The sequence below is a fragment of the Rhinolophus ferrumequinum genome, chromosome 5 (genome assembly GCF_004115265.2).
Source record: "Rhinolophus ferrumequinum isolate MPI-CBG mRhiFer1 chromosome 5, mRhiFer1_v1.p, whole genome shotgun sequence".
Classification (NCBI taxonomy): domain Eukaryota; kingdom Metazoa; phylum Chordata; class Mammalia; order Chiroptera; family Rhinolophidae; genus Rhinolophus; species Rhinolophus ferrumequinum.
The window spans coordinates 29,047,896-29,069,794 of record NC_046288.1 but is presented as its reverse complement, the minus strand read 5'-3'; the positions used below and the strand labels follow the sequence as shown (position 1 = coordinate 29,069,794).

The 21,899-nt window shown below is 36.1% G+C and overlaps 1 protein-coding gene across 11 annotated transcripts in view; it reads right to left on the bottom strand.

Moving 5' to 3' along the window:
* SLC4A4 (solute carrier family 4 member 4) overlaps window positions 1-21,899 on the bottom strand; it is a 348,583-nt gene that overhangs the window by 159,603 nt on the left and 167,081 nt on the right. For 8 of the 11 annotated variants that reach the window (XM_033105862.1, XM_033105858.1, XM_033105865.1 and 5 more), the window contains one exon: window positions 16,936-17,115. In XM_033105862.1, coding sequence (XP_032961753.1) covers window positions 16,936-17,115 — 180 coding nt within the window. The remainder of the gene's footprint in view (window positions 1-16,935; window positions 17,116-21,899) is intronic. The other 3 variants (XM_033105861.1, XM_033105867.1, XM_033105864.1) reach the window with 1 other exon arrangement.

Genomic DNA, 21,899 nt, shown 5'->3' with positions numbered 1-21,899 from the left:
TGTCTGTGTTTAAATGCTGTAAATAAAGTCAGCACTTGTGAGCGGCCATCTGTGCCAGCACCTGTTTGAGTCAAATCTCATGTCTTCTCTTTGCAATCTGAATTTTTAATTGTTTCCCATAATTGAACTTCTTTGCAAGTTTTTATTACACTAAGAAAAATGATAAAGGGAAATGAACCAGTTGAGATTATTCCAAAATTGCTTTTGTCAAAAGGGAGGCATTTGGAAACATACGATATTATCATATTGTATATTATCATAATGACCAAGTTTCACCTCCTATTTATTTTGAAAACCAAGTGACCTGCTTAAAGAGCCAATATTCTTGCAAGCATAGCTAAAGGAAATGAAACAGGCTAGACAACTGGCAGCCGTTTATCTAGGCCCAAGCAAAGACCTACTGAAATTCCAGATCAGTGAGAACTGACAGAGGTTGGTAATGCAAAGCAAATTCAAAATAGTGTTCACATTCTTTAGCTTCAGATCGGTATGTAGCTCACTGATACCGTGGCTTGCCCCTAAAGCAAGTACAAGAGGTCAGCAGCTGCTCCAAAACTCAGGTGCTAAAAACTAACTTTCCCCAACAGCTTCTCTCTCCTCTATTCAACATGTCAATGTGCTGTTTGCTGGGAACTAAAGCTGGAAACTCCTTTTTCATCGACAGTCTCCACTTATGCTGAGCCTCACCATCAAGGGGACAGTGGAATGGAGCCTGGCACGCACCAGCAAAGAACCTGGCTCCAAAGACACACATGAAAATGAAACTGCCCATAGAGACTTGGCACCTGTGTTTTTGCAAAGATGACTGGAGCCATCTGGCTGCTTACCATCACGAAAACTGGGAGGCTCACAGCATCTATTACTTATACTGGCAAATTCCAACAATTTGATTTGTTGGACCCTATGCATACTTTTGTGCATAAAGAGATACAAACTCTGTAACCCTTTCATGTTGCTTATATTCTCTTCACAAATTTACTCCAAAGATAAAATTTTTAAAATTTGTTCCCAAAGCTGGAGCTGAACTTTCTATAATTATACCACGGTGATAAGCTATTATTGTACGCCTTTTCCAAATAATGTTGTTATTGTACCTCTTCTACACTTACGCTACAAATAACAACTTAGTTTTGCTATCTTATATATGCTTTTTTAAATCACTTTTGCCTGACTTCAGGCATAAACAAGGTGGAAATTAGTTTATATGATTGGGACTTGATGAGAAAAGATATAACTCTAAAGATGTGTGAGTGATGGTTTACAATATCTAGACTGCAGAAAAAGATGTAAGGAGAACTTTTTTTAATGATTCATATTTACCTTGACAATCAACTTGTCCAAAACCATCGATCCCAAATCTGTTCAAGTGAAGAGGGTGTCCCTACTTGAATTATACAAATAGACCAAAAATTCACTCCAGCGAAATGCTTTTTATATAGTCCAATGAAGAAGAAAATAAATTTTACTCATGTTAAAGTTTTAGGATTCTTTCAGGATTGTAATGTTGTGTGCTCAAATGGTTATTAAGCACCAACTATGAATTCCACATTGTTATTTTGTCAAGAACTTTAACCCAAGAGTATAGCAGCATTTCACCTGTAAACACATGCCTAGAAATTTCCATTTGGAAAGCCAATAAAAATATTCAACTGCCATGTATGGCGTGTATTTCTTTCTAGATATAGAATGATCTCCAGAGCCCTTCAACAGCACATGACTACACAAAGTAAGAGATCTGGATTTATTGATGTGTGGGAAATAAATTATGGTTGAAGAAACTCAATACCCATTGTAGTTGAATTAGCATATTGTTATTAAGCACACTATGTTCCTCCATTTCTTATGCTTGGACAAGTTTCTGAGCGTCAGGTTTTTTGTCTTCTAATGAAGATAATGATAGATACATTAGAAACATCAGAGAGAACAATGCCTAGTATATATAACAGGTGCTCAATTAATGGGAGGTATTATTATCCCTGCTACTACTAATACCATAGGTGGAATGTTTCCTTTGTTCAACATCCTGAAAGATGTTGGAAAACACTAAAGACAGTAACCTTGGCCTACTTAAAATTCAAAATTTGATTCTTAAGAAATCAGGTTTGCAAACCTGAAAAGATCTGCTTTTTCTTCTTTGTATTATACTAAAACAGGGTTTTAATAGAATGAGGCATGCTTAATCATTCTTGAAGACTTTAATTTTATTCCCCTTTTTTTTCTTTTGGGAAGACATAGTAAAGAGTCCACAATGCTCATATCTCATATCTTTATTTTGCTTATCCTCCTTTTCCCGCATTCTTCCATATTTCCCTCTATTCTTCCCTCTATTTCTCTTTCACAGACACCAGGACATGGTCCCAGATCTACACTTACTTTCTTATCTGCTCTTAGAGAAAGATGAGGCTTGGGAAAACAAAACTTCACAAGGGTGGCTCTATCAAGGACCTCAAGCCATGGAAGATTTACTCAGGGATGGCAGCAGCAAATCAGTGAAAGATCTTTGAATATATGTCTTTTCCAGAGAGGGAGAAACAGAGAGGAGAGTACTCATATGTGATAGAATAAGACAAAGAGAATCATTCCATTCGTTTACTCCATAACAGGCCTTGGCTATGTATAACAGACTCGTAATTAGTAAAATTTTAAAATACGTTTATTTCATGATAACATCCTGGTATACATATATTATGTATTTATAGCTAAAAAGGTTATTGCTCAGACATATTGATCAATTTTTATACTCTAAACTAAAAATATAAAGTTCATGGGTGATATCTCATCATATTATTTGGCATCTGTAAATTTGACAATGAAAGTATCCCTGTTTTAAAAATAAAACTCCAAGGTTTCTGGTGAAGATGGCAGAGTAGGTGAAGGCTGTGCTTGCCTCCTCCCATGACCACATTAAAATTGCAACTAAATTATAGAACAATCAACCTGGAAAACCATCTGAAAACTAGCCGAAGAGAAGTTCTGTAACTCAAGATATAAAGCAGCAGCCACCCCAAGATAGGAAGGACAGGCAGAGACGCAAAATGGGCTGGCCTAACATTCACATGTGGTGGTCCAATCAGGAGTGATATCTCAGGTGCAGTGATCCCCCCACCAAAGTGTGAGGGGTCCTAGCCCCACACCAGGCTCTCCAGCCCATAGAACCAGTGATGGGAAGAGGAGCTGCCATGGCATCTGGTTGTGACAGCAGTAGGGATTCCATCTGACTGGATGAGAGAGAAAGCAGCTGGAAACTCAGGTGTACACTTAAAGGCCCCACATACAGACTCTCACACTCTCTTGGCACTAATCAGGCACTCACCATGGGCTCTGGCAGAGAGACTGAGACTCGGGAGGTGCCACAGACATACGGGAAGAGACCGAGTTGCGTGGCTTCAGATCAAGTGTTGGAGAGAAAGCCACCATTACCCATGCATTCAGCCCTCCTCCCTTGTAGCCAGATGGTGGGCGCCATCTTTCCTGTGTTGACCTATCCCCCACACGGACAAACCTGAAGTTTAATTGGCCTGGTGAGTTCTGCTCATTCCACCCCGCTGACACCCTGGGACTCTGCCCCACCCAACTTGCACAATGTCAGAGGCTTTTTCCTGGCTGGCAGGCAGCCAGTGTTGGCACGTGCTACAGTCTTTCTTGGACAACTCTCTGGGGTCCGTGGACTCCAGGGAGGTGGCAGCTGGCTTCGGAGTGCTTTAAAACTTTTGTGGGGTGGACCCAGGCTTAGAACTAGGATAAGATCTGAATCTGCCTTAAACTGTCGAATACCACTTGTCCCACACTGGTGACTTTCTGATACCTGGCCCTACCCAACTCATGCACCAATGCAGGCTGTTTCCAGGGCCTGCAGGTATCCAGTGTTAGCCCATGCTGAAGTCTTTCTTGAACAACTGTTGGGGTTCACATGCCCCAGGGAGGTGGCAACTGGCCTTGGTGTGCTCTGAGCCTTTTGCAGAGTGGACCCAGACTGAAAACTGGCATCAAATCTGAATCTGCATTAACCCACTGAATACCACTCACCCCACACTGGTGAATCCCTGAGACCTCACCCCACCAAACTCCTATACCACCCAAGGCTCTTTCAGCAGCTGAAACTTATGGACAGATGACAGGAGGTGGCAGGCCTTGGGGTTCCCTGGGCATTTTACTGAGCTGCATCAGGCCCGGTACTAGTGACAGCCAGCCTTGGTTCCCAGCATGGAATCTCCCACACACCTCCAGGTCCAACACAGTTAGTGACCAACCACAGATGGCTTTGTAGCTCCAACCAGGTAGCCCCAGACCAGTCACAGGCAGCAACCGACCTTGGCCGGCACAGAAACCCATCCTAAGAGGCCCTAGAACCAGCACCTTGTGGCCAGCTTCAAACCATAACAGAACACCACCCGATTAGCTCCACAAGCAGGACACCAAAAGGCTGGTATTGGCAGGCACCAGAGCCCAATAGGGCAAATCCATCTCCATGAGGTAAGCCCCCTGCTCAACAGCCCATAAGCAGTGGACATGGCCAAACCCCACAGCCAGTCAATCTGAGAGTTAATCCCATCCACTGTCATGCCAACAGCAATCAAGACTCAACTACAACAGGAAGGCACACACCACCCACACAAGGGACACTCCTATAGCATCCAGCTTAGGAGTCCAGGGAGACTGTGCCACTAGACCCCACAGGACACCTACTATATAAGTCTACCTGGCCAAGAATGCAAGAAGAAGCAGATCTACCTAATCTATAGAAACAAACACAGAGAGGCAGCCAAAATGAGGAAACAAACAAACCAAAAAAGTCGTAAATGAAAGAATAGGAGAAAACACCAGAAAAAGAAGTAACCAAAATAGAGGCAAGCAATCTATCAGATACAGAGTTCAAAACACTGGTTATAAGGATGCTTAAGGAACTGAGTGAAAATTTCAACAAAGAGATAGTAAGCATTAAAAAAAAGTACACAGAAACTATAAGAAAACAGTCAGAAATGAAGAATAACTGAAATAAACAATACACTAGAAGGAATCAATAGCAAGTTAGATGAAGCAGGGAACCAAATAAGTAATTTGATGAGAAGGAGCAGAAAACACTCAATTGGAACAGCAAAAGGAAAAAACAATTTAAAAAAATGATAGTTTGAAGGCCCTCTGGGACATCATGCATAACAATATGCGCATCAAAGGGATACCAGAAGGAGAAGCGAGAACAACGGATTGAGAATCTATTTGAAGAAATAATGAATGGAAACTTTCCTAACCTGGCAAAGGAAATAGATAGACAAGTCCAGGAAGCGCAGTCCCCAGCAAGAAGAACCCAAGGAGGCCCACACAAAGACACATTATATTTAAAATGTCAAAGATTAAAGACAAAGAGGGAATCCTAAAAGCAGCAAGAGAAAGGTAACTGGTTACTTATGAGGGAGTTCCCATAAGACTGTCAGCTGATATCTCAACAGAAATTTTGCAGGCTAGAAGGGATTGGCACTCAATATTCAAAGTGATGAAAAGCAAGGACATACAACCAAGAGTACTTTATGCAGCAAGTCTATCATTTCAATTTGAAGGAGAGATAAAGAGCTTCTCAGACAAGAAAAAGCTAAAGGAGTAAACCACCACCAAACCAGTATTACAAGAAATGTTAAAGGAACTTCTTTAAGAAGTAGAAAGGGCAGGAAAAAAAAAAAAAATATATATATATATATATAATAAAATGGCAATTAACAATTACTTTTAATGTAAAAGGATTAAATGCTCCAATCAAAAGACATAGGGTAGCTGAATGGATAAGAAGCCAAGACCCATACATATGCTGTCTACAAGAGAGCCACTTCGAAAGACACATAGACTGAAAGAGATGGAAAAAGATATTTCATGCAATGGAAATGGAAAAACAAAAGCTGGAGTATCAATACTTATATCAGACAAAATAGACTTTAAAACAAAACTATAATAAGAGACAAAGAATGAAATTACTTAATGATAAAGGGATCGATCCAACAAGAGGATATAACCCTGGTAAACATTTATGCACTTAACACAGGAGCACTTGAATATATAAAGCAAATATTGACTGACATAAAGGGAGAGAGCTACAGTAATACAATCATTGTAGAGGCTTTTAACACATGATTGATGGATCTTCCAGGCAGAATATTAACAAGAAAACAGCGGCCTTAAATGACACACTAGACCAGATATTTTTTATAGCATTTCATCCCAATGCAACAGAATATACATTCTTTTCAAGTGCACATAAAACATCTTCCAAGATAGACCACATGTTAGGCCATAAAACAAGTCTCAATGAATTTAAGAAGACTGAAATCATCTTAAGTCTCTGATCACAGTGGTATGAAACTAGAATCAATTACAAGAAAAAAAAATCTAAAAAACACAAACACATGGAGGCTAAACAACATACTACTAAATAATGAAAGGGTTAACAATGAGATCAAGGAATAAACTAAAAGATACCTTGAGACAAACGAAAATAAAACACAATGACCCAAAATCTATGGGACAAAGCAAACACAGGTGAATTTTACCAAACATTCAAAGAAGAATTAACATCTAAACTTCTCAAGCTATTCCAAATAATTCAAGAGGATGAAAGGATACCAATCTCATTATATGAAGCCACCATTATCCTGATTCCAAAGCCAGACAAAGACATTACAAAAAAAAAAAAAAAAAAAAAATTACAGATCTATATCCCTGATGAACATAGATGTAAAAATCCTCAATAAAATATTAGCAAACAAAATTTAGCAATATTTTAAAAAGATCATTTACTATGATCAAGTGAGACTCATTCTTGGGACACAAGGTTAATTAAATATACACAAATCAATTAATATGATATACCTCATAAACAAAATGAAAGATGAAAATCATATGATCATATCAATAGATGCAGAAAAAGCATTTGACAAAATCCAGCAACCATTTATGATAAAAACTCTCACCAAAGTAAGAATAGAGAGCATATATCTCAACTTAATAAAGGCCACATATGACAAACCCACCACTAACATCATACTTAACAGGAAAAGCTAATTTTCCTTAAGATCAGGAACAAGACAAAGATGTTCACTTTCACCACTTTTATTCAACACAGTATTATAAGTCGTAACCACAGCAATCAGACAAGAAAAAGAAATAAAAGGTATCCAAATTAGAAAGGAAGACAAAAAACTGTCATTATTTACAGATAACATGATACTATACATAGAGAACCCTGATTCCACCAAAAAACTATTAGAACTGATAAATGAATTCAGTAATGTAGCAGGATATAAAATTAATATTTAGAAATCAGTTGCATTTCTATACACCAAGAATGAATTATCACAAAAATTAAGAAAACAATCCCATTTGCAATTGCATCAAAAAAAATGAAATACCAAAGAACAGGTTTAACCAAAGAGGTAAAACATTTGTACTCAGAAAGAAGACGTTGAAGAAAGAAACTGAGGAAGATACAAATAAATGGAAGCACATACCATGCTCATGGATAGGAAGAATTGTCCAAATGTCCATACACCCCAAAGCAAGATAGGTATAGATTCAATGCAATCCCTATCAAAATAGTAATAGAATTCTTCATAAAACTAGAACAAATAATCCTAAAATTTACATGGAACCACAAAAGACCCCAAATAGCCACCACTTTCTTAAGGAAAAAAAACAAAGTGAGAGGTATCACAACACCTGATGCCAAACTATACTGTAAGTCTACAGTAATCAAAACAGCATGGTACTGAAATAAAAACAAACACACAGATCAATGAAATAGAATAGAGAGCCCCAAAATAAATCCACATCTATATGGTCAATTAATCTATGACAAAGGAGAAAAGAATATACAATGGGGTAAAGAGTCTATAAATGGTACTGAGAAAACTGGACAGATACATGCAAAAAAAAAAAAATGAAACTAGACCACCTTCTTACACCATATACAAGAATAAACTCAAAATGGATTAAAGACTTAAATGTTAACACCCAAAACCATAAAACTCCTAGAGGAAAACATAGGTAGTAAACTTTCTCATATTGCTCTTAGTAGTATTTTTTCTGATATGTCTCCTGAGGCAAGGGAAACAAAAGTAAAATTAAAGAAATGGGTACATCAAACTAAAAAGATTTGCATAGCAAATGAAACCATCAACAAAAAGGATAAACAACCTACTGTAAGGAAGAAGGTATTTGCCAATGAGACACCCAATAAGGGGTTAATAGCCAAAATTTATAAAGAACTCACACAACTTAACACCAAAAAAACTAACAACCCAATTAAAAGATGGGTAGAGGACCTGAATAAACATTTCTCTAAAGAGGACATAAACATGACCAAAAGACATGAAAAGAGGCTCAAGGTCACTAATCATCAGAGAAATGGAAATTAAAACCACAGTGAGATATCACCTCATAGCTGTCAAAACGGCCATCATCAATAAATCAACAAACAAACGTTGGTGAGGACGTGGAGAAAAGGGAACCCTCATGCACTATTGGTGGGATTGCAAATTGGTGCAGCCGCTATGGAAAACAGTACTGAAGTTCCTAAAAAAAATTAAAAATTGAAATACCTTATGACCCAGCAATTTCACTTCTGCATATGTATTCAAAGAAATCCAAAGCACTAATTTGAAAAAATACATGCACACCTATGTTCATTGCAGCATTATTTATAATAGTCAAGCTACGGGAGCAACCTAAGTACCCATCAATAGATGACTGAATAAAGAAGAAGTGATCTATTCTTCTTCTTTATATGAAGAAGAAGATTATTGAAATGGAATATTACTTGATTATAAAAAAGAATGAAATTTTAGTATTTGCAACAACATGGATGGACCTGAAGAAGGTATTATGCTAAGTGAAATAAGTCACACAGGGAAAGACAAATAACATATGATCTCACTTATATGTGGAATCTAAAGAACAAAATAAATTAAACAAAACAGAAACAGACTCATAAATACAGAGAACAAATTGATTGTTGCCAGATGGGAGGGAGGTTTGGGGGCATAGTGAAAGGGGTGAAGGGATTAAGAAATACCAATTGGTAGTTATGAAATAGTCACGGGGATATAAAGTAAAGCACAGGGAATGTGGTCATTAATGTGGTAACAACTACGTATGGTGCCAGGTTGGCACTAGACTAGGAAGGGGGATCACTTTGTAAATTACATAAATGTCTACCGTTACACTGTACACCTGAAACTAATACAAAATAAAATTGAATGTCAACTGTAATCAAAAAATTTTTAAAAAGAGGGGAAAAGGTACAGGGTAATAAAATGTTCATATATAAAATGAATAAGTCATGGGGATGTAATGTACAGCACAGGGAATATAGTCAATAATATTGTGATAGCATACTACAATGTCAGATGGTTGCTGGACTTATCATGGTGATCACTTCTTTAGGTGTACAAATGTAAAATAACTATGGTGTTACGGTGTTAACACCTGAAACGAACATAATATTGTATGTTAGCTATATTTTAATAAAAATCTTTTAAAAATAAAATAAATAAAAATAAACCTCCAAGAATGTTTTAATATATTAGGTAGTAAAAGAAAAACACTAAGAGACTCAGAAAATAATAGAATACAAAATAATGATGGGAAATTGAAGCTCTGTCCTCAGTTTTAAATCTGAAAGGCACTGAATTTGCCCCTTAAAGTACTCCTGAATCATAGCTGTTCCTTACAGTTGTAGCTCACGTTATACTTATTAACTACTTTCACAAAGGTACCTTATTCACTCCTGGCTGCATACATTACTACACTAATTTGATAAATATAAAAACTAAGGCTCAAGATGACTATGTAAATTGTTCAAAATCAGTGCTTACTGTTAGCCTAGGATTAGAATGAAGTCTTTGGAAAACATAATACCATGTCTTCAAGATTATAAAGTAGGCCATTAATGTCAAAATCTAAATACTCACTTTTGTTACATCTCTTACGCCTGACTCTTCATTGTCATATAGAACAGAATATAATACCAAACACTAGGAGAGAATGACACTTGGTAAAAAATGTATTGTTGTTTATTTAAAGATTTGAACATTATAAATCTGGAAGATCAGTCACTTACCTGGGGAAAAGAAAGATAAGAATGGGGTCTGATAGATGACTTAGAAATATAATAAAAACAATGCTAATAATTATTGTTATTAGGAAACACTTTCATTCAGATACTTTTCTAAAAACTTTCCATGGATTGTCTCATTTAATCGAAGGCTGAGAAGAACTTGATCGTTCACTGGGTTCTGGCCAGGGCATTCATCTATGCTGCGCAACTGAATGCAGAATTAAGAGTCCTGAACAAAACAGATGGATGGGTGTTGTTGGTTTTTGGAGAGAGCTGACTAGATGCAGAAAGGCACCTGGCAAGATGACTCATCCATTTTAAAGTGGTGTGAGCCTGTTAACTGACCCATCTCAGAACTGGAGAAGCATGACAGCCTGCTTCAGAGAAACAGAATCTTTGAGGGAAGTTAGGGAAATGTCGCCTTACCCGCCGATTCAGGGACCAGTTCTGAATTAAAGGATATGGGGAGAAGGGGAGCCACAAAGTAGAATCACCCAGCCAGAGACAATTGGGAAAAGCTGAAATCCAAAACCCAGAATAACACTAAGAATTCTAAAGAGAATTGAGGAAGCTGCCAGACCTGGCAATGATCCCAGCCCGATCCACCACATGCCAGCATCTAGTCAGCTTAATCTAATATCCACAATAAATAGCTTGAATATACCTAATCTTAAATCAGATCTAAAGCAACAAGCGCCTAGCTAATCCCACTGACATTTCAATGGGGCCCGGAATTACGATGAACAAAACAAAAAAGATTTCTTTCCATTGTTCATTCTATGTTGTTACCCACTATCTTGCTGTAGCAATAGGTTATACTGTTAAAAATACCTCAAGTTGTTGTGTGCTTATGTCAAAAACAGCAGCGTGAGAGAGAGGCTAGGAAGCAGCATTCTGCCTGGTGCATAACTTTGAAAAGAGGAATCCAGAAAGAGGGTAAGTGGTGGCAATGAGTGGTGGGGGTAAACTGATCGCATTTCTCATACTTAATAGAAAAAAGAAAAAAAGGTGAATTGAAGACAAAATCCAGAGGCTCAATCAGGAGTAGTCTGTATCCTAGTAAATACAGAAGACATCATATCGCACCAGGAAAAAGCATGGAGGAAGCAGTGCGAGGCCTAGAACTGGCTGCCTGGCATGGAGCTGCCACATTTTCCCAAGTCCTCATGTAAGTCTCAGATTCTCAGTGTGGTTTAGGGTTTCCCTGATAGCTAGTTAGCAAAAAGTGAAATCAATGATGTGGACAGATGTTCTATAAGAGGGCTATAAAGAGAAAGGGCTCCGTCCTCTCCCACTGGTGATGAAACAATATTGGTGTCAATCCCCAAAAAGCAGAAGAAACAAATCAGCACTATATCCATGAGTTTCTTCCAAAGCAGTAAGGTACAGAGCAAATATCATTGCAGAAACTCTTACTAAACATGAGACTTTCTTAATTGTGTTTAAACATATTATATGTAATTTAATGTCATTTGTTGAGTGACTACTATGTGCCAGTTACCAGTCCAAACATTTTACATACATTATCTCATTTAATTCCCATTGTCTCTGTTTTACAGACATCAAAACAAGAGTTAAATTACCTTTCAAATATTTTATTGAAAAACATACTAATGAAAAATGGGGTTACAAAATTGTATTAGGGAAAAATGAAATTCAAAGTCTAGGTCTGATTGGATAACCAAAGTAATTTTCCAATGAAGGACATCTGTACTCTCAGACCAAGAAAGGCTAGGAACTGATTTTTATGATATTTAGTGAGGAAAAAAACGAAGAAGCCAAGAAAAGAACAGGGACAAACTGATGATGGCTTTGCCCAAATTTCCACAAAGGTAGTGAAGCTGAATACTCAAATCAAGGTTCCCAGCTGATCTTGATCCTAAAGTCAGGTCCCATTCATCTTTTGTAAGCTTAGACCATACAGATTAAATGGGAAGTAATATTTTTTAAAATCTGATCATCCTACTATAAACTTTTTAAAACAGAGTTATCAGGTAATCTTGTCATAAACATCTTACGAAATTTTTATTGAATGAATACCAATTAAGTATAAACATTTACTTCACTTTCTAATAAAAAACAAACTGAATACATCTTACTTGACTTTTAACTATTACCAAGGAACGTTCCTGGGCTGAAATATCATTCTTTCATAGTAAACCACACTGATACAGAACTATTACCTAAGTATCTCATACCAAATTATTAAACAGAACTATATAAAATTACCAATTAGTCAACTTTATCTTACCCACAAAAATGGCAATTTCATGTGGTTCAATCTAAAACAATAGTGAGACATAGAAGAAGTAAAGGAAATTCAACACCAGAGGAAATGGTAACCTCATTACTTTCTTCATACAACACTACCTCTATAGAAATGCCTCAATTAATATATTGAGAAATTATAGCACTTGCCTAAAAATTCATACCTGGTAGACATGTCCATCCGAATGCACAGATGCCTCAGACAAGTGGCAATTTCACAATAATTAACATCTTGGAAGCTAGCCGGATTTTTTCCTAATTTATTACAAATAAAAATGGTTTTCATTTCTTTTTAGAAACACTAAATCATCTTGAACCTCAAGCTACAGGAGGACCCTAAGCATGAGAGTGAATCTTCAGCTATGGATAGACAGTGACTGGACTGGTAAATGTTTGAAAACCAGCTCTCCAGGTGAAAAAAAAGTACGTGTGTGTGTGTGTGTGTGTGTGTGTGTGTGTGTGTGTGTAATAAATTTTGCTGATATAAAGGATGTGCAGCACACATATAAATAATAATAAAATATACTTTTGTAAATTGCATATAGAATGCTTTTGTTGATTTTTAATGAACTCTTTTATCAGTAGCCAATTTATAGTGGCAATTGGCAAGCAAGCACAGTTCAAACATCCCTGTTAAACATCCATCATCATATATGCTAACAGGTAAGACAAAAGCAAAACAATGAAGACGTATGTCAGACTTCACTCTTTGTCAATGATGTCAGTGACTCCTTTGCTACACTGGATAATCATTTTTAAATACCAGAATAATATTTTCTCAATTCTTTGTGCTATTCACATTTTAACAGCTGGCATGAACTGAACGTTTGTATCCTCTGGAAATTCGTATGTTGAAATCCTAACCCCCAAGGGATGATATTAGGAGATGGGGTCTTTGGAAGGTAATTGAGCAGAGCCTTCTGGAATGGAATTAGTGCCCTTATAAAAAAAGACAGGAGAACAAGATAATCTCTTTCTGCCATTTGAAAATACAATGAGAAGGCAGCCATCTACAAGTCAAGAAGAAGGCCCTCACCAAGAACCAACTCTGCAGCACCTTGATCTTGGACTTCCCAGCCTCCAGAACTATGAGAAATAAATGTTGTCTAAACCACCCAATCTATGGTAATTTGTTATAGTAGCCAAGCTGACTAAGACAACAGCTATAGACATTATGTACTTTTAAGTTGAATCTGCATGATTATCATTTTCTCCATAATTTTATAAAGTCTAGAGACAATTAACAAAAATCAAGCTCTGATTTATAGCCTCTGCTGATTTCTATGGTGTAAATACTACCATCGTGGCTGATTTCAAATTACTAATATGAAGTCACTGAATGAAGAATTGGGAAGAGATGCACAGTAGCATATCATTTTATAGTATTTCTACCATATAAACACAAAAGACGTAAATAACCTCAACAGCGTAGACTACAGTAAAATGCACAAAAATAAGTAGGAAGTGAGCGATTTTGAGTATTTATCACCGTTAGTTTTAATATAATTATTTGTTTATTTATATAACTTAATTTTTAATAGTATCTATGTTTAATAACCAGCTCACAAAATTCCTGATGATTGGCTCTTATGAGTAGGTAAGAGATGGCTCCAGCCTAAAAGGTGGCTCCAGCACACCAGTGCAAAATGAAAACATTTCCAGTTCTAAAGTATCTTCATAAATTTTAGCTATTATATACATTGTTGCTCTCATAACTAAAGTTGACAGTGTCATTCGGTCTATTTTGTAGCCTACGATAGAAGACTGAGTGACTTCAATTTATCTAGGTTTCACATGGGCATATTAGAACCTAGCTCTAATTATAATAAATAGAAGTTTCTGTTTTAGTAAAATAGTAGTAACAGTTCTATAACTCTTTATTTTAGAAATTTATTCTAAGAACATTTCATAATGTTTAAAATATTAACTAAACCCTAATATACAAAGGTAACTGTATAAACTTATAAGAATAAGTGCTTCTAGAAAACCAAAAATTTGCCATTTGATCATTCATAATAATGTGTCATGGAGGCACAAATTCATTCCTATAAAATCTCTCAAAGCCAAACCTTACCTCTGGAAATGTAAAAGGAGTTAGGTAACACAAAGGCCAATAATAACATGTCTTAAAAGGCCTAATCATATTCCATGCTTCAGGGTGTAAGCTGATCAGCTGAAGAGCTGGAAAGGAAAAGAAGTGCCTGGCCTTCCCATTTGCATTCTGCCTAGCATAGATAAGATTTCACGAGAGAAAAGGTGAATGACAAAAGCAATTTCAACTTTCCTCTGAAGTACAAAGATCTACTGATAGGATAAAAGACTGAGTGATGAGTGATATCAACTAATTAGTTGTATTCCACATCCAAATGCTTTCTCCTAAAGTACAAAATACTAGCCTCCCAAGACCCATCTGTTCCTAATTTCTACTCTGCCTGCACTTCCATGAAAATGAAGCTCACACCATCCTAGTTGAAGGCACGCTCAACCTACTATATTCATTCCTCTTCTCTTTGCAAATATATCAATATTTGAAAATAATGCACTTTCTTGCTTCTTTATACTACCACCAGCTTCGTGATTAAAAAAAAAATCTCCAAATCATAGAATTTAATTTCATGTGAGAGCGAGGATAATAAATAAGACATAAAAGACAGATTTTTACTTTAATTGCCATAATTTTAAAAACATGGGTTGCTTTTAAAATGAAATATCTGTGACATCAGTTATAATAAACTGTTTACCCCATAAGCTTTGCAGCCATTAAACAACACCTCTCTTCAAAAATACAATTAAAAAAATAAAAATTAAAAAAAAAAAATATTTCCCGTCAGCATCAATATTCCAGGTAATGGCAGAACCATCAAATTGTAGTAGGAATGTTCTAAATTAGATGATTTCTTTTGTGAATGCTTTTTATAAATAGCATTTCTATTTTAAGTATTTATTTATAATCAATTTTGCTTCTTAAAAAATTTATGGCAGCAGTTAAATCAATATATAAGCCACTCAATAAGACTGAACTTCTCATTTGGTTCTATTTAAGGACTAAACACTCTTATAGAAACTACAATGATGGAATGGTTCGAAAATATTCCAGAGAAAGTTTGCCAAGGGTAAGCTTTCTTCCAGACTACCACTAATTTTAATATTTAGTCAGAAAACCCAATTTTCCAGAAACGAAACAACTGAGTTAGAATTCAGTTCATACAATTCATTTAGCCCACCTTTTCCATGGCAGTATGTTTTATGTTATTCTGAAAATGCAGCTGATGGCCATGAAGTAGAAGTAGAAGCTCCCTTATCTGCTCATTTCTCTTAATGCTAAAAAGGGTGGAATGGGAGAGACCTACTTCCACCAGCTCAATGCTTAGCAACTCGTTCCACCGTGCCTTCATGTTTCATACTTCACGGAAATTAACTTCTCCCTCTCAGATTGCATCCAATCATGAAATTTATTTGAAACAAAGGTAATGATACAGAAGATAGACACTTTACAGAAAACTCTGGGAAATGAAAAACAGAGCATAAGTAAGACATAGTGCCTTTCCTATTGCTACCCTGTTTCTCCAAAAATAAGACCTAGCCAGACAATCAGCTCTAATGTGTCTTTTGGAGAAAAAATTAATATAAGATCGGGTATTATATTATATTGTATTATATTAGACCTGGTCTTTTATATTATTAATATAACTTATATCATTATATTATTATTATATTATCTTATTATATAATTATTATTACATAATTATATTATTATACAATATATAATATATTATTAATATATTGTTGTATTAATATATTAATATATATTTATTATATTACATTAATTATATTATATTATATTATAATATTATAAAATATAAGACCCGGTCTTATATTACAGTAAAATAAGACCAACTCTTATATTAATTTTTGCTCCAAAAGACGCATTAGAGCTGATGGCCCAGCTAGGTCTTATTTTCAGGGAAACATGGTATGTAAATGGGGTTACTATCCCACCTTGAATCATTATTCTCACATCTAGCTATCATTATCATACAACAAAAGAGATTTTTTTTTTTTAAGTAGAAAAATAATAGTGAGCCTTATTTTGATGAATGATCATGTATAAGCCGGACAGCAGCTCACATATCAAATCAAGCAAATACTTCACAATAAGAGATTTCAGAGCATCATATCTTAGTCTGTCCTCCTACTTCTGACAAACCACCATATTGAAAGTATATTCCTTGATGTACTCAATAATCTACAAGTTTGCTGATTCATCTCAAATATTCAGTTGTTTCATCGTAGCATTATTACCAAACCTTCTCAATCAAAGTAGAGATATATGGAGCAAGCAAGGCATCTTGGCATTTGCAGACTACAATAACTGCTGAAATCTTTCCAACAGGACTGCAAACCTGCCCAACTGGATAAAAAGTGTTATTATGAAATGGCTGTGGCATATGAACTTGAGAAAAGAAGAAACATGGAGAGAGGTTAAAAAAAAAAAAAAGAGAGATGACAAGAGATGGATAAAAGTGAGACTGGTACAGACAGCAGCAGCCAGTCGGCCCCTGCATTACCATTATCAGGGTTCGCAAACATCCTACTTGCACTGGAGACTGTCTTCCCAATGTCAGCCAGGGATCGAAGGTTGGATTTCTTGGTTTGATGCCGGTGCTTTCGGAGCAAAGTATAGGTCACCTTATCCTTAAGGTCAGGTTTCAAAAGGCCTGTCTCAATCTGATGGTCAACAATCATCTCTGATACAAAAACAAAACAAAAAACAAAAACTCCGTCAGAAGACCATGAAGTTAATTTTTTACTCTAACTTTATAGATGTCATCCTCAGATTTAATATCAATATACTATTTTCCAAATTTCCAACTTCCCACTTTACGTGAAGGGTAAACAAACAGTGACACTGGCATTAATTAATGAGAAAATTATAAATATTACAGTAATTATAGTTTTAGAGAAAAACTGTCTTGTTCATTTTTTTCCAAGTCCAGTTAATACTGAATTCGCGTAGATAACATTCTTTTATGAGTAGCACAATAAGTTAGTAATTTACATTTTTCAATTACGAGAAAAAAGATTAGAAAATTTCATGTATGCTATATCAAGTGTGCCAGAAATATAAATGATATGAAAAAAACTTAAGAATATATAAAATTTAAAGTAGTGACATTACTGATTTTTTAAATCTATTTCCTCAAATTCTCCTGTAATGTTGCTGTTTCTTTATAATAGGACCAAGTAAATAGGACCAAGTAAAGGAAAACAGTACCTTTCCCTATATCGGGTTATTTGAACACCAATTAATCCAATGAAAGAAAGATTAAACTATAAAATTATGCCTTAGTCTTTTCTAAGAAGGGAGGGTTATTCTTCGTTTAGATCCATCTAAAGCCTTTCTAATATAAACCATTAGTCATTTTGAAGTATAACTTGACCTGAATTTTCTATGAAATTTTAATATCTTAGTCTTACTATTAAAAATATTAAAATTTATATTAGCTCTTTTTTAAAGAATGATTTTAACTAGAAAAGATGACTGTGTTTCATAGAAATTGCTCCATGGGTGGCTCTGCTGAAGGGAAAGTTTTACTCTAATAGAAAACAAGAAATCCTTTTTCTCACAAGTCAGCATACAACGTATGCAACAGTATAGCATAAATGTAACCTGGTGCACCCTACCTTACTGTCACATCACAGGTCGACATTTCCTCTGCCCAAAACAGGGTTCAGGACAAAATATCACAAAATCTGTGCAAGATAGGCAACGGCAGGATGCTACCTCACTGTATGCAGTTAGAGCTTTTGTCCCCTTCACAGAACCCGAACAGTGTGTCCCATGCCTACCTGTTCAAGTGCACGGGTGCATCTAGCACATCAATAATTTCCTCTTGGGCAAATTTCTCAGTGTCCAAAAGTGGAGAAGAAAACAAAAGCTCTCCTTTTATAAAAGTCTGACAAGAAAATTGATAGGTGCTGGTAGGATAAGAGTGTCTCTCAAGCATTCCCATCCTTTTGTAAAGAGAATTTACAAATACGCAAGAGGCTTTGCGTGGGCATGGTGGCACCTCTCAGAAGTTCATCCTGATCAAGCAAGCACTCAGAACTGGCCTCATGAGGCACGGCTAGAAACTAACGATTTACACAGTATGCAATCAACTATTTGGGAACCAAGCAGACTGAATCCAGAATTTTCTACCATATGTCTTACACAGATGTCATAAATGTCTCTTAATGCTAGACCACTTAGTGGGGAGCCTGGGCATGGCAGGAAGAGTTTCTCCCATGGGAATGTTTTCGTTTGACAGTGGCCATTAGCTCTGAGTATTTTTAACTGATCCTGTAATAGAATTAACTTTGTTCCACAGTCAAATAAATAGGTGCTACTGACACAACCCCTCTACATTCCCTTTAAGTATCGTTCAATGTGGAAACTTCATTTTACAGAAGAACCACAAAAATAAATAAACAGTCCCAGCATATCTGCTGTGTTACCAAACTCCTACTCTAATTCCAAGGTTGTGGATTAAAGTGTTTCTTATCTACCCTTCCTGGCAGAGCCTCCCTCTGTTCTTTCTCTCCCCTGTAATCTCAAACTGATCCATATATATGCACAGCCGGCCCTCTATTACGAATGCCTGGAAATCACCAGTTAGAACAGGTTAAAACATCTGTGTGGCTGACGCCCTTCATTAAGTTTCCATAAAAATGGCCCACAGGGCAGGGATCTCTTTACACATAAACTACAAATCCTTTCAAGGAAAGTCAGGGGGCAGTAACATTTCACAGCTACACTGAAATTAAGCCTTCAGTGTTCAAAATCCCACAGGCACTACCACTTGGGGATGTACCAACTCTAGATGATAGCGGAGCTGAAAGGAATCTCCAGGAGCCATCAAGTTCGAGATCCTTGTTATACAGATGAGGAAACAGAGGGCAAGAGAGGAGACTTGCTCACAAACATGGCCTAATCAGAGGCAAAACCTCCCAAATAAAAGCAGGTTTTCTGAGTCTTCATTTAGATCTTTTTCCGTACCACACAGTATTTTTCTTTATTTAAAAAGGAAGCTCGAGACCAAAAAAAAAAAAAAAAAAAAAATTGCTATATGCAGAATTTATGCAAACCAACAGAAGGATGGCCATGCAACAGAAAAAAGGCCAAAGATGACAAACATTCTTAAGAGAAATACAAAGACCCAAGATATAGTCAACTTCAAGACTAACAGGCAATTTAAACAAATTACGCAAATATAACCAATTATGAGATATCTGTTAATCTACAAAATGGCAAAAATTAAAAGACTAATCCCCAGTGACGAGAAGGATGTGTGCAACAGGCAATCCACGTACTGCTGAGAACAGCAGAACGAGCACAACCTTTCCTGAAGGCCACTTGGCAACCACATAACAAAACCCTTCATTACGTTCAAGCCCTTTGCATATTGCACCATTAGAAATCCATATTAAGGAAATCATCAGTTTCACAGAAGTAGCATAAAAATGCTCACTTTTCTTTACCGTAAAAACTGAAGGCAACTTAAATGCCCAGTAGTAGATTATTAAATATTTTATATTTATATTTAATGACACGGAAAGATAATTCACTTGATCTCTTTAAGTTTTAAAAGACTGATTAAAGTGCTACAGGATGAAACCATTTTGTAAAATAAATTTCATATGTGTCAACAGATGTACAGAGAAACTGCTGGGAGGATAGTCCTAAAAGAACAGATTTATGGTATTCTGATTTTTGTATGTTATATTTTCCTGGATTGTTTAAAAATGAACATAGATTTGTGATTAAAAAAAATAAATATATTACCATTTTGAAAATACAAAAGGTGTAAAAAGCAAGAAATGACTTGACTAACACATCTGCCAACAGCCACAGCTCAGGAACGCCTTTAAATATAAAAATGAGAACTCCAAAAATAGAGCTACATTTTCCTAATCTATTTCCCATCATTATAAAATACCTGAAATGGCTTATAATTTTTTTTTAACTCAGATGGTAACTCAGAGGTAAATTCCGATGCAGTTGGCTTCACTTGTGACTGACACTCTTTAAATGTAGAATTATAATGATGATAGTAATAATAAAGCTACTAAAATAATCCATGAAAATGATGATTTATCCTTGAAATACCTTTAAGGACAAATTTTTCTATTACTATTAAGAAGGTGTTCTTCATGAAGAAAACAAGGAGAGCTCCTGAGAAGAAATCAGACTTAGGCTGAATTTTTTTCTGCAAGTGTGAGAAGTAACACCTGTTTAAACAGTCACCCACTGCTCATGACACAGGACCTTTGCACCTGTAGCCAGGGGATGTCTCTCAGAGGCAGGCCACCAAGGAGGAGTAGCAAAAAAGGATAAAAATCTTGCTATTGATTGTTTGACATAATCACACTCGTTATTACTACTGTTTCTTCCGGTATGTTGAGATAACACTGGCGTTGAGAGATGCATCTTAAGACAGCTATTCATAATTCTCAACTCTGAATTATCAGCACGATTCAAGACTAAACAACTCCATTTCCTCCTCTCCTAAAAAAGAATTGTTTTGATAACCAAATAATGACAATAACTCCAAGTTATCATGCCGTCTTCTGTCATTTAAAATGAAATAAGGGCTTTTCTTTTCCTTCGTGGTTTTTAACCCACTTCAAGGTTTAGATTCTTTCAGAGGACTTTTAAGTATTTCTTTTCAACCAGTCACACTCTCTCAATCATGTTCTTCTCCTCGCACTCCTGCAAATCAGGTCTCTTTTTTTTTCTTTCTTTTGCTTGTGAATTTTTTTTTCTTTTTGGCCTCTTTATTTGCCTCTAAATTGTTTTTCTGTATTATCAACTCCAGAATAATAGCACTGGCTCACTCCTGTTTGCCGCGGGGACTGTAGAACAAACATATTACTGGGTGATGATACTTCAGTGACCTACTGGTGTGTAATTTTAAAATTTAATGACAATTTTTAAAGTAAACGCATGAGGTTACAGGAAAAGTTCACAGCCAATAATAACAAGTAATGGAAAATTAAAGTGAGAACACAGAAAGCTTGGAGAACCGTTCATAAATGTAATAAATAGCAGAACCTCTCTTGTTGGCCATTGACTAACGAGTCTCCAATATAATGGGGGGTTCTGTCTTCTACTGCATATAAAGGGTCAGTTATTTGCTAAGGACCCAAAGTTCCAAAAGATGGCTCTTTCTGGTGATGAAGAACCCAAAGACAGTTTTACAGAAAAGTCCAAGTATATATTCAACTTTAACTTTTGTCACCCTTGTTGGAACAGCTCTAGGCATAGCAAAGAAGCTGTTAAATTGTTTCCAGCTCCATCTACTACACCTTTCGGAAACTTTTCTCCTGCTCATGTAGTACCTAAGCATCTCTCTACCTGACTGAGTCTACACTCAGCCCTCTGCTAGTGCCATGTAGAAAGATGTGCATAAACTCATTTATACTGGGATAGTCACGTAAGTATGTAACAATAACACCTAATGTCCTCCTCATTTAATTCTCACAACCACTA